Source organism: Tamandua tetradactyla, chromosome 11 (assembly GCF_023851605.1).
Source record: "Tamandua tetradactyla isolate mTamTet1 chromosome 11, mTamTet1.pri, whole genome shotgun sequence".
NCBI classification, from domain to species: domain Eukaryota; kingdom Metazoa; phylum Chordata; class Mammalia; order Pilosa; family Myrmecophagidae; genus Tamandua; species Tamandua tetradactyla.
The window spans coordinates 94,280,348-94,293,970 of record NC_135337.1 but is presented as its reverse complement, the minus strand read 5'-3'; the positions used below and the strand labels follow the sequence as shown (position 1 = coordinate 94,293,970).

The following is a 13,623-nucleotide window of genomic DNA, read 5'->3' as shown; positions in this document are numbered from 1 at the left end:
GTAGTTGTTCTGGAGGACAAACTAAAACGCGCACGTTGTTAAGCCGCCATCTTGACCCGGAGTTACTAGTATTTTTGAGGATTTTTTTTTATCATATTCATAAGAGATGTTAGTCTGTAGTTTTCTATTGTGATGTCTTTCTCCAATTTTGGTATCAGGGTAATGGGGGCCTCATCAAATGAATTTGGGAGTGTTCCCTTCTCTTCTATTTATTTTTTTAAAGAGTTTAAGAAGGATTGGTGTTAATTCTTCTTTGATGTTTGGTGGAACTCACCAGTTGTCTGGCTCTGAAGCCTCTTAATGTCTAGCCCCTGTCCACCTCCCCAACACCATTTCCAAGGTGCATCCTTGCTCGGATCATCCTAATCTCCTTACCTTTACTCAGATGTTTCTTCCTGCCTTGAAAATTCCTCCGTATCTCTGTCTGCTCCCTTGTACTTCAATGCCCAGCTCTGAACCACCTCCTCCAGGAAGACCCTTCTGATTGCCCTGGTCAGTCCACCTCCCCAACTACCCCCTTGGGTCAGTGGACCACGTTCCCAGGACCTGGTCAGGACTCACTCCTGGCAGTGGCTGTCGAAGCTGAAGACACATTTCTGCAGACTGTCCAGGGTCATGAGGCTGATGTGCTCAAACATGTCCAGGCGGACACTGCCCTCCGAGGCCAGGCACTGCCACTTGGTCTGGTCAGAGAAGAGGAAGAACTGGAAGCGGACCCTGTCTGCCCTGAGCCCCCTCCCCAACTCTAGCCAACAGGTTGGACTCTACTCAGGAGGACCCAGTCTCCTGGTCCTTCATCCCAGACACCCACTTTCAGGGAGGACCAGGCTTGGGTGGAAAAACTGTCACCATCAGGGTGTGAAGATGCCATATCTGGAGACCAGAGACATGAATTGGAGTTCAACTTCTGCCTCTGATGCAGATCATGACTTCATGTCATGGCCCCCTCTGGAACCCACCTGCCAAATGTTCAGTGACCTTCGCCAGTGTCTGACGAAGTAGGTTGTAATCCCAGCTCTGCAATTATCTACCTCACCAGACGGGTGAGCACGGGCAAGCACTGCAATGTCTCTGAGCCTCTTTCATCATCTCTAATATGGTTAAAATAACACCGTCTGCCTCATGGGCTTGCCAAGCTTAAACAAAATACATATAGACTGGCACAAAGTTTCTGGCATATAAAAAGTGCTCACTAAATATCAGCTCACATCATCATCTTCATTATTACCATAAGTGGTAGATAATTGCAAAAATGTCCCCAATTCTTCATTCTTCCCTGTATCCAACCTTTTCTATGAGGCTTTGTAGGAACTTTCTTTATGAGGTGAAATCAATTGTGGCTTGCTTTGGCCTATAAAATTTGGTAAAAATGATGTGCTAGCTCTAAAACTAGACTTCAGGAGGTAGGGAATGTTTCTGCTCTCCTCCTTTAACCCTGTCTGTGGCATGTGAGCAAGACTGGGATAATTACTGAAGAAGGAAGGACACATGGAGAAGTTCAGCTGTCCCAACTGAGGCCATCCTGGACCAGCCTACAGCCAACAGAGCCTCAGACAAGTGAGCGAGCAGAGCCTGGATCAGCAGAGCTGTCTACCCAACCCTCCACTGGCCACGGAGGGGGGAGTGAGCACAGCCAGGAATAATTAACTTTAGACTCACGAGCATTCATTCTCTTAAGCCAGGGAGCTTTCAAGTGTCTTGTTTTACACGAATAGCTACTATGCACTCTTCATCTTTGTAATAACACTCTCTTGGGATTCCAAGAATTCTGAGGGGGAAACTAGAAACCAACACCTCCTGATCACCTACTATGTACCGGGGGCATGATTTTATTGTCATCTTGATCACCCTTCAAAACGGAGACCACTGCCCCCATTTTACAGAAGAAGAAACTGAGGTATGGAGAGAAAGAGCCATGGCCTCAAAGCCACCCAACAGAGCCAAGTCTCCGGGCCAGATGTGTCTGACATCCTTCCACCCAAGGCTCCATCTGGGACCATGAGTCCAAGGGACTCACGTGCATGATGTTCGCGCTCTCGTTGAAAATCTTCATATAGGGCTTCAGGATGTTGAAGTGGAAGGCGGGTGTCAGTATGCGGCGGTGGCAGCTCCACTTGTCACCAGCACTCAGCAGAAGCCCATCGCCTAGTAGAGACAGCCATGGGCAGTGGATGAGAGTACCCCTTCCCCTGGCCCCCAAGGATGTCCCCACCTCCTTTTGCCCAGAGTTACTCACCCAACCAGGGTTTCAGGGAGCCATAGAAAAACATGTCCTTGGGTGCGATGGTGGCTGTCATGAGAAGAGAGCCATCAGGGACCATGGAAGGAGAAGAGGAGGGACCTTGGTTGGAGGTTGGCTCCCAGCCAGGGGTCTGGCCTTTCCTCTTACACCAGGCATAGCAGGAGAAGGTGAAGGTCAGAAGAAGCAGTGAGGAGGGGGAGGCAAGGGATGACCAGACCAGGCTGCAGCAGCAGAGAGGATCAAGGGCAGACATCTCCCAGCATGCTTAGACATACCCTGTCATGGCTCAACATACTGCATCATACCTGGGCATGTCTCGTACAGTCCAGTCTGTTCTGAAGTGCCTGAGCTCAGCATAACACTCCACAAAATACATCACATGGATCTAGGACATCCTGACCATCCCAGCCTGCTCTAACATCTCCTGACATGGGCCTTGACATGTGACATAGCCCCAAGATGGAACACACCAACCTATCCATGACATGATACAACGTGATGGTCTGACATGACCTCAACTTGCTCTACAGACATGCCCCAGATAAGATTTAAATACAGTCTTGTTAGCATCCCCATACATGGCCCAGGTGACCTCAGGGTCCTGCCTCCACCACCAGAAAGGGTGTTAAGTGCTTTGTCCTGCCAGGGACCAAAGGATGTTACTCCATTCTACTTGGACTAAGCTGTGGCCACCATGAAAAGCTGCCACCGCTGCATCCTTCACAGACACTGTGGACCAACAGGTGTCTGGTGTATATTCTCCCCCTACCCTGAACACCCCTAAGTCCTCTTCCAACTTAGGGTCCCCCATCACAGATGGCTGGGGTGGCCAAGAGTACACAGAACCAAGATGGAGGACTGGGATGCAGTGTGACCTTGGGAGGGTCCATGTGTCTCCCTGAGCCTCATTTTCCTCACCCAGGAGATGCCCACCTCTCGGGACACTGGTGCATGGTCACCTGTTCTTCCCTGTCTAGCACTCATTCCTTTTCTCCTAACACCAGCACTTCTGTGTTTCTTTAGGAGCCCCTCCTCCTCACCTTTCTCTAGTGGCTCGCCTGCCCCACCCCCTGCTCCAGAGCTGAGCCTATGACCCTAAACTTGGCAATCAGGTTGCAATGATTGAATGAAGAATTGATCATGTGACCCAGGCCAATGAAAGTGAATCCTGGGACTTTTGGTAGGATTGTGGGGATTGAGTTTTGCATTTCCATGGGAGTTGAGCTTCTGGGTCTTGTGTTTACCAGCATGAGAGTGAAGCCACCAGACAGGAAACTAGGACCAAGGGATGAAGATGGCCATGACATTGTTTGGGAGCTTAGATCCAGCCATACCTGAAGCTAGCCCTTCCTGTACTATTTGATCTGCAGATCCCTTTTGTTTGCTTTGGCCACTTGGGATTGAATTTCCACCACTCACAACTGAAAGGAACCTTGGCCACCAGAGAGAGCCAGAGACCTGCCCAGTTTCACTCACATTTTGGTTGAAACAGGTCTACAACTGAAGTTGCCTGTTCCCCTGCTCAGCCTGGCCTGTCCCAGGGTAGGAATAGCAGGGAAAGGGGCAAGAGAAAGGCTGGGGGTTGAGAGGGGTGGTGCTCATGAGAAAGATACCTGGGGCCTGCAGCAGGAAAGCAATGAACTTGGGGTGGACGAGACGCAGGATGGGGAAGAAGGGGCCAATCCACCAGAGGTGGACGTCACGGAAGGAATGGCCCAGGTCCTCCAGCAGCCGCAAGCCCTCTTCACTGTGCTGGACCTGGGGATGGACAGGGCTGACCCTACCACTGCCCACCAAGCCCCCTGGCCCCTTCCCACTGCCCACCAAGCCCCCTGGCCCCTTCCCACTGCCCACCAAGCCTCCTGGCCCCTTCCCACTGCCCACCAAGCCCCCGGCCCCTTCCCACTGCCCACCAAGCCCCCGGCCCCTTCCCACTGCCCACCAAGCCCCTGGCCCCTTCCCACTGCCCACCAAGCCCCCTGGCCCCTTCCCACTGCCCACCAAGCCCCCTGGCCCCTTCCCACTGCCCACCAAGCCCCCTGACCCCTTCCCACTGCCCACCAAGCCCCCTGACCCCTTCCCACTGCCCACCAAGCCCCCTGGCCCCTTCCCACTGCCCACCAAGCCCCCGGCCCCTTCCCACTGCCCACCAAGCCCCCGGCCCCTTCCCACTGCCCACCAAGCCCCCTGACCCCTTCCCACTGCCCACCAAGCCCCCTGACCCCTTCCCACTGCCCACCAAGCCCCCGGCCCCTTCCCACTGCCCACCAAGCCCCCTGACCCCTTCCCACTGCCCACCAAGCCCCCGGCCCCTTCAGCCTAGACTGTTGGTCTGTACCACTCCCAGCCAAGTCAACTTGTCCCTACAGGCCTCTGTATATGTCTTTCTGTGTTTGTCTGTCTGTCTCTTCCTGTCTCCTCACTCTCTTCATATCCCTCTTTCTTCCTCTCTCTCTCATTATCTTTTCATCCGTCTATCATTCATCATCAGTGATGAATAGCTATCATCAATCAATCTCATTCTACCACCTATTTATTACCTGTTTATCTACCCATCCATCATCTATCCATATCTGTTTGTCTACAATCTATCTATCCGTCCATCCATCCATCATCTATCCATCCTTCCACTCATCACAATCATCATTCTATAATGTATCTATTATTGATTTATCTGTCTATCCATCATCTATCATCAATCTGTGTCTACCTGTCTTTAATCTAGCTATCTACCTATCATCTGTCAATTTTTGTATCTATCTCTATGCGGTGTTCGGGCTTGCCTAGCCCGACCGCACTGGGGTCTCGTCCTCGGATGTGGTTCGGCTGGAGAGCCGCGTCAGTCGAAACCACGGGGCTCGAAGGTCTGGAGGGCGCGCGAGCACAATAAACCGAGACTAAAGAATAATAGCAGTCGTTTATTGCATAGGTGGCTCGCGGGACCTAGCTGGCTGGCAAGGCTTATAGGCTAGGCTCCTCAGATGAGGAAGCATATGGAATATAAAGAGTTGGTATGGGGGAGTTAATGGAGGTGGAGAAACTTTGATGGACAGCTGGTATGGTGTCATGTAGGATGTGGATTGGTTAGGGGGTGTGTTAAACAAAAGTGAAGTAATGTAAGTATTATAATGGGCGGAGAGATGAGGAGTGTGCCTGGTTCAGTGAAGAAGGGGTGAAAGGTTAGTGTGATACATGCTCAGGAGTTGCTAGGCAGAGGACTAGATTGGCAGGGCCTGCAAGATTAAAAGATGTTGGGACATGTCAGGGCATGTTAAGGCAGATAAGAGGAGACAGTTACGAATATACGCAGCACTCTATATCTACCTCTTTGTATGTGTTTCATTTGCTCTGTTGATCTGTCTCTCTGTCTTTCTGTCTCTCTCCCTCACTCTTTCTCTCTATATCCTTTCTGCCTGTCTCCCTCTCCAGCCACCTCCCTCTTTGTCACTTTCTCTCTGCTTCTCCCTGTTTCTAACGCTCTACCTCTCTATCTTTCCCTTCCCCTCCTCAAACCTTACAGTTCACCCTTCACTCTTAAAGTGAATTCACAGCTAACCTCACCCCATCAGAGTTGCTCCCTTGCCCCCCAACTCCAGCACAGCACCCTGCCACTAGCCCTGGCCAGGTGCCTTCCAGCTTTGCAGAAAAGCTTTGCCCAGGCAGGAGAGTGCCTCCCCACCCCCCATTTTCTCCAATGTTTCTTCTCTTCACCTTAAGATAAAACCATGAGCAAACACAAGTCTGCCCCTGGGGCAAGTGTGAGCACAGCCCCTCACCCACAAGCCTGGATCACCACCCCAAGACCCCATGCGGGCACGTGAACAAGCCCCAGTCTGGAGACCATAGGAGAATGCTCTGCCCAGCCCGGCTGCCACCACCATCCCACACCTGTGCCCGGCTGCAGCCAGCTGGGGAAGACCAAGTGGCAGCCCTGAAGGGACTGGGAAGGAAAAGGATGGAGCCACTCATGGGGAAAAAAAAGGCAGAGGCAATAGGAGATGAGTGGGAGAAAACTGAAGGATAGAGTACGGTGTCTCCATTTGGGCTCTACAAGACCCTGACATGGGAATGCTTGGGGAAGTGGTTATAGAAGGAGGGCTCCCCGAAGGAGGCTGCAGGGAAGAAGCCAGGCAGATGTAGGCACAGCTAGTGTCCAGCGCAGCCTGAGCCTGCAGCGAGGGGGTGGGGGGCTCTGGAGCATGCACAGCACCTCAGAATGCCATGACTCTGGAGCGAGCAGGCGTGGCTTTTCTATCCCCGTATCCATCGGTTCCTAGCTGCAGCACCCACCCCGTCCAGGGATGAGGGTCTGTGCCTCCCAGGCGCCTCTCCCATTAGGGAGGGTGATTTGATGAGCCTGTAAAGGATGCTGGCAGGACACCAGCATCTAACAGACTCTTGGAGAGAGGTAGAAAGACAGACAGACAGAGGGAGAGATAGAGATGGAAGCAGGTGACGGTAAGAGAGACAAATAGACAAACGGAAGGTGAACACACAACCATGCCCTGCCTCTAGCACTTTCCTCTTGGCTCCCAGTTACCGCTCCTCTCCTGAACTCCCTTCCACTCCTCTGGTGACGCCTCTACTTGACCCCAAAATTGTGGGGTTCCTGGGCTCAGGCCTGTACCTACTCTTTCTCTCTCTGGGCTCTCATCACCTAGATCCTGGCCCTGACCCACCCCCCAGGTCCCCATCTCCAGCCCCAGCCTCTCTCAGCAGCCTCACCTCGGTCCAGCCCCCTCCTAGGGATCCCCCTGGATACCCCAGACCATCAGGCTCAAGGCCAGCCCCTCACCCCCAATTGCTCACTCCACAGGCCAGAAGCCTGGTGTCAAGCTCACCCCTCCACAGCCCTCGAATCAACCCAGCGACATGGCCTGGTGTGCGGACACAGCCTCCTCCTGAGCCTCCTACCTCCACTCCTGCCTCCTCCATGCACCATCAGACATGCAGCTCTGCCTGCCCCTCCCCTGCTCACACAACCTCCATGGCTCCCCATTGCCCTCAGCACCATGTCCGTCCCCCAGCCCTGCAGAGGCCTGCCTGCCTCTCAACGCGATTAGTCAGAGCCCCACTCACCAGGCCCAGGTGACCCAAGAACCAGTTCCGTCTGGGGGGCTGCGGGAAGCACCGGAGGCGGCGGCACATGTTGTAGAAGGCAAAGGACCAGGCCAGGGCGCGGGCCAGGAGCCAGGAGGCCCCAACCACCAGCAGGAGCAGCCACGGGGAGGGGGCCACGGGCCCGAGTCCCAGCCACGACAGGCTCAGCAGCCGCATCCTCAGGACAGCCGGGCAGAGGGTGAGCTTCTGAGGGCAGGAAAAGGGGGTGGCGATGGAGGGCTTGGAGGGTGGGACCTGTGGAGTAGAGGGAGAGGGCCAAGGAGGTGAGGGGCAGGACAAGGGGCGGGCAGGGAGGGGGAGGGAGGGGATGGAGAAAGCAAGGTGGACAGAGAAAAGGAGAGGGAGGGGTAGAGGGGAGCAAGGTGAGCAGGGACGGGAAGAGAAGGGAGAAGGACAGACATGGGAGAAGGAGGAGGGACAGACATGGGGGAGGGAGGAGGGACAGACATGGGAGAGGGAGGAGGGACAGACATGGGAGAGGGAGGAGGGAAAGACATGGGAGAGGGAGGAGGGAAAGACATGGGAGAGGGAGGAGGGAAAGACACGGGGAGAGGGAGAGAAAGCACCTGAGCCAGGCCATGGGGGACTCAGAGAGGGGGCTGAGGGAAGGAGGGACTCCCTGGAAGATTCAGGGGGAGGAAGCGAAGTGAGAGGTAGAGGAAGGCCAACAGACAGACACAGAGAGTTGGATAAAGAAACAGAGACTGAAGAAGAGAGGGGGAGGGAGAGAGAAAGAGAAAGTGAGAGATACAGATTCAGAGAGAGAGTGTGTGCTGAGAGAGACAGGCAGAGAAAGAGGGAGATGGAAGGAGAGAGGCAGAGAGGCAGAGAGGGAGTGAGAAAGAACCAGAGAAAGAGGGACAGAGACCAAGAGAGGCCGCTGGGGTCCAGGAAGGCCGGCCTGTTCCCAGGGATTCCAGTTACCCAGTAACCGCCCGTCTTTCGGGCCAGCTCGCTTTCTGGGGCTGCCCCGGGTTGGGTGGCGCTCCCCACTCCCCACTGCAGGCCAAGACACCGCCCCACCCCCAGCCCTGCCACCCACCCCCAGGCTGGCACCTTCTATCCACAGCAGCTTTCCCAAGACATTCTCCTGGCCACCCGGGGGCTGCGCTAGGGCATGGGGGAGGCGGAGCCAGGCCAGCCAATCCCCGAGGGCCATCCTCCCTCCTCCCGGCCTGGCAGCCAGCCCAACGAGTTGGGGCAAGCCCTGCTGGGCCGGAGAGAAACCAGCTCATGGCCACAGGTGCAGGACATGGGAGCTCAATTTCCAGAGACGAAGTTCCCTGGGGTTCCCACATTTTCCGGGGTGCAGCGGGGCAGTGTTGGGGGCCGGGGCCACGTGGAAGCATCACTAAGCCAAGACCTTTGCCCAAAACGCCTCCCAGCACGTGCACAGGAAGGGGACATGCAGCTGCAACCAGCCCAGGGAGACGGAATCCGGCAGCACAGGGAATTGCCAGGGCACAGGTTGTGGGCAAAGCTCCCTTGGAGGGCTGCACTCAGGTTCGGAACTGGAGAAGAGGTGGAGGGAAGTGGAGGGTCAGCCTGCAAGGAGCTGTGAGCAGAGGAGGTCCAGCCCCCCCAGGGACTCTGCCCCCTCCTCGCTCTGACTGTGGGCGGTATCTTATTGCCCATGTTGCAAATGAGGCGTCAGATGAGGTCCTGGGGTGGGGGCAGGGGGGACACAATTTGTCCAGGTCCAGCCCTGAGCTCCTGGATGGGGGAGTTCCTGGCTGAGAGAACTGGGCCTGGCGACCCTCCTGAAACTGCTAGCATGCTGGGGAGACACCCCCCCCCAGGCTTTCCCTCTCCGTCCCCCAAGTTCCTTCCAGTGTTACATGATCCAGCTTCGGGTGACGGGTCCTGGAGCCCTTAGCAATTGGGGGCACCTTGCCCCAGAATCTCCTTCTCCTCTGCTGGGGTGCATCTCCTTCGGGCACAGCCGTGGCGTGTCAGGGCAGTACGTGAGAGGGGACAGGCCTGGCCAGATTGATCTGGGGAGAAGCAGGAGAAAAGGAATTGAGCAGCAAGACAGCGCAGGTGGAAAGAAAGCCTCACTCAGAGGAAGTGCTCATTAAATACCTGGGGGTGGAGGGTGGGGGAGAGACTTTCATAGCTGCACGTCTTGAGAACAGGTTGCTCAAAACGTGGTCCTCAGACCAGCAGCATCTGCAGGAGATGCAGGGTCTGGACCTCTGCTCCACGTGGGGGGATCAAAGTTGGCTGCAAACTCCCTTTCCCTTGAATCTGAGCTGGCTGGTGCCTTTTCTTCTTTTTTTTTTTTTTTTTAACTTTTTATATAGAAATAATTTAAAACTTTCAGGACAGTTGCAAAAATAATACAAAGCCCAACACACGCCCACCCAGATACCCAGATCCACCACCTCTTAACATTTTGCCACATTCACTGTCATTCTCTCTGTCCTCTGTCCACCTATTCTCTATCCATACATCCACCCTATCCATCTGACATACCCGCCTATCAATCCATCTACCTGGCTCTATCTACCCATCCATCCATCTCTGTATTTTCTAAACACGTGAAAGTAGATTGTCTACAATGTGTCCCCTGGACACTAAATACTTTCCTGTACATTTCCTAAAACAGGAATAGTCACTTACGTAACCATCTTAAGTACAGTTATCAAGCTCAAGAAGTTTAAACTGATATAAAGCTATGATATTCCCAATTTTTTTCATAGGTTCCTAAGGTCCTTTGGGGACCTTTTCCCCTTCTTTATTAGGTCCCACCCAGGATCACCTGTTGCATTTATTTGCCATTGTCTCTTTGGATGTTCCTTTTTTCATAATTGTCAAAATATGCACAGCAGAAGCTTCCCCGTCTCAGCAACACCCGAGAGTACCATTCAGTGACACAAACCATGCTCATGATTCCACGCTACCCTCCCCACCTTCCATTTCCGTTACTTTCCCACCCCACCCAGATGGAAACCCTGCACCCATTATGGACTAACTCCCACCCTCCCTTCCCTCACCCTCGGCAGCCTGTGCTCTACCTGTTGTCTCCGCATGTGCACATCCTAGCTAATCTGGGGGCTTCTTGGTCAGTAGGATGTGGGGAAGGTGATTCAGCTACGCGTGGGTGCCTTGTACTTCTTCTCCCTTGCAACGTTTGCTCTTAGAACTGTTCTAGTTTGCTAGCTGCCGGAATGCAATATACCAGAAACGGAATGGCTTTTAAAAGGGGGAATTTAATGAGTTGCTAGTTTACAGTTCTAAGGCCGAGAAAATGTCCCAAAGAAAACAAGTCTATAGAAATGTCCAATCTAAGGCATCCCGGGAAAGATACCTTGGTTCAAGAAGGCCGATGAAGTTCAGGGTTTCTCTCTCAAGTGAGAAGGCACATGGCGAACACAGTCAGAGTTTCTCTCTCATCTGGAAGGGCACATGGCGAACACAGCATCATCTGCTAGCTTTCTCTCCTGGCTTCCTGTTTCATGAAGCTCCCCGGGAGGCATTTTCCTTCTTCATCTCCAAGGGTCGCTGGCTGGTGGACTCTCTGCTTCGTGGTGCTGCAGCATTCTCTGCTCTCTCTGAAACTCCTTCATTCTCCAAAACGTTTCCTCTTTTATAGGACTCCAGAAACTTATCAAGACCCACCCAAATGGGTGGAGACATGTCATTACCTAATCCAGTTTAACAACCACTCTTGACTAAATCACATCATCCAGGGAGATGATCTGATGACAGTTTCAAACATACAGTATTGAATAGGGATTACTCTGCCTTTATGAAATGGGATTTAGATTAAAACACACATCCTTTCAAACCAGCACAGCACACTCCCCCTCGGAGCCCAGCTGCACACTGTAGGGAGGCCATGTGGAGGCGTCTTGTGTAACACTCTCATCAACAGCCTTGGCTGATGGCCCAGCTGATACCTAGTACCAACCGCCAACTCGACGTGTTGCAGAACAACCGTCCGACTGAGCTCAGTCAACACATGGAATCATAAGGGATAGGAAAAGGGTCATTTTCAAACACTAGGTCTGGGGGTGGTTTGTTACGCAGCCATGGAACACAGCTACACCTCCTGAACTGGAATCTGCATTCTCACCACATCCCCAAGGATTCGGTGCATGTTAAAGTTTGAGAAGTACAGCGTTGAGAGATCTGACTCCAGGCTCGGCGTTGGCTCCTGGGAGACCTTCTCTGGTTTGCCTCTCAGTTTCATAACATATAACATGGAAAGAAAAATCTCCACCTCCTGGAGATAAGACTGCAGGGCTGCTCCTACAGTTTTGTGTTTATTGAGCAGTTACTATGTACTGGGATCTGCACTGCTTTCAAGGAGCTCACAGGGAGATGAGGATCATACAGTGATGATGAAAATGAACCAGATCCTATCAGGCTGCCTTGGTGACGTAAGCCTGGGTGACCAGGAGGGCTTCCAGGAGGAGGCAAATGTCCCAGGACCTGGATAATGGGGAAGCAAGCCACGGTGCTGAAAGGCCCCCCCGCCCCGGTCACGGATGAAGCTCCCAGCCGTGTGTCCCCACAAGCCTGACCCCACTGCTTTCCACCGCATGGTGATGGCATTCGGTGACCTTGGGAGAACCAGCCAAGGTGGCAAAATGTGCAGCAACGTTTGAGCCAAAGTAGGGAGGTGGGGATTCCTTCGCCATGATCAGGAGCTCACAGCCCAGCATCCCTCTGTGGTCATGGTGAGAACAGGCTCCACTGGCCAGGTGCCCACTTCCTAGACCAGGAGGCAGAAGGTGGACAGGGAGCCCGTGTGGGAGGTGAGAAGTCACCAGAGGATGCTTTGTTCTGAGCCTGCCCAGAGACGTCTCCTATCAGCAACGACCGCTGCCAAATCCCACACGTGTGACTCATAGAAAGTCCCCAGCAGGTGAGGGAGAGAAGGACACACATACGAGCAGGCAGGGGCTCGTTTGTCTCCAGGGTCTTTCCACCCCCACCCAGAGTAAGGCTGGGGACAGGTGTGTCAGAGCAGTGGGGCTGTGACCTGTAGAGACCAGCCTCAGACACAGTCCATCGCTACTCTGAACCTCGGTCTCCTCGTCTATAAAATGGGCTGACAGAACTTCAGAGTGCTGCAAGGTTTTAATCAGACACAGGCAGACCTAGTAGGAAAAAGCAAGTTCCAGGATAATCTGTGTATAAAGATGGCATGTGTGTGTAAAATGAGTGTGCATGCATGTGTGCACACATTTGTATGTGCCCTGGAAAAAGATCCAGAAGAAACCACACTTGCAGTTGGAATTGGGAGAAGTAGAATTGAACTAAAGACCACTTTTAACTTTCTACACATCCATATTGCTTTGTTTTTCACACTGAGCTGCTGCAAATTTTATCTTTAAAACACAATTTTCAGAGGGAAAAGGATTTGGCACAGTGGGGCACAGAGTTGGTGCACAAAACAGATGAGAAGTTGTTACATTCCAGCACGCTGAAGGCACAGCTCCCGGGAATCGGCTGCAGGTCTCTCTAGGGCAAGCCTGGACGCTGCCAGCCGTCTGGGGTTTCTCGTTTCCATTTCTCAGCCGCACTGGGCTTGGATTCATCAGAGTTCAGTTCAAGCCTTGGTTTTGCCGCTTGCTGGCTGTGTAACTTTGGGCAAGTAGCTTGCCCTCTCTGAGCCTCATTTCCTCCTCTGTAAAATGGAAAGAAGGATTGACACCCCTGGGGAAGTTCACTTGAGTACAACGAACTTTGCTTGAGCACCTGTTCTGCACAGGGCATGGTGCTAGGACAAAACAGACTATCCGATATTCATGGTTTCATGGGGGAGCCGCCAGGTATAGGGACTGAGATAGATGGTGGTGGCAAAACACCACAAAGAAAATGAACAGGTAGCACACTCTAGAGATGGAGTAGGGGCTGATCTGCCCAGGGCAGGCATCCCTAAGGAGGTGACACTGGAGCAGAAAGCAGAATGACAGGGAAGAGAAGACTGCGTAAATGCCTACTCCCTGAAGCCACGTTGGGACTGAAAAGTCCCAGCACACATGTCTGTTCTTGTTTCCACCCTCAAATATGCTGACTAATCGGGGAGAGTGTCCTTGGAGCCATGTGGAAAGTCAGGACTGCCAAGTGCCCTCATAGATGGCAGAAGATCAAAGAAACTAGTTTAGGAGGCAGAAAGCTTGGAGGAAACTTTGTAAAAAATAAAAAATCAGGGGACATGCAACAGTTACCAGCAACCACAAAGGGGCATTGTTGTAAGTACTTCACTCATCTATTCTACCTCTGCCTTGTTTTCTCTCCCTCTCTCT

At 53.1% G+C, this 13,623-nt stretch overlaps 2 protein-coding genes across 6 annotated transcripts in view; both read right to left on the bottom strand.

Annotated features, from left to right (window-relative positions):
- The window catches only part of LOC143650761 (cytochrome P450 4F2-like), a 66,490-nt gene extending 58,097 nt beyond the window's left edge, over nt 1-8,393 (bottom strand). Inside the window, exon 1 of the mRNA XM_077121954.1 lies at nt 8,288-8,393. The gene's annotated coding sequence lies outside the window, so the exon portion shown is untranslated. The remainder of the gene's footprint in view (nt 1-8,287) is intronic.
- Nucleotides 1-10,912, bottom strand: part of LOC143650760 (cytochrome P450 4F3-like) — a 33,602-nt gene extending 22,690 nt beyond the window's left edge. The window contains exons 1-7 of one of the 5 annotated variants that reach the window (XM_077121950.1): nt 10,674-10,912; nt 9,202-9,357; nt 7,322-7,549; nt 3,856-4,000; nt 2,237-2,290; nt 2,018-2,145; nt 562-683 (exon numbers count right to left, since the gene is read on the bottom strand). In XM_077121950.1, coding sequence (XP_076978065.1) covers nt 562-683; nt 2,018-2,145; nt 2,237-2,290; nt 3,856-4,000; nt 7,322-7,519 — 647 coding nt within the window. In that variant the 5' untranslated portion in view covers nt 7,520-7,549; nt 9,202-9,357; nt 10,674-10,912. Of the gene's footprint in view, nt 1-561; nt 684-2,017; nt 2,146-2,236; nt 2,291-3,855; nt 4,001-7,321; nt 7,598-8,287; nt 8,392-8,419; nt 8,514-9,201; nt 9,358-10,673 lie in introns of those variants that run through there. The other 4 variants (XM_077121947.1, XM_077121946.1, XM_077121951.1 and 1 more) reach the window with 4 other exon arrangements.
- Between the last annotated feature and the right edge of the window lie 2,711 nt (nt 10,913-13,623).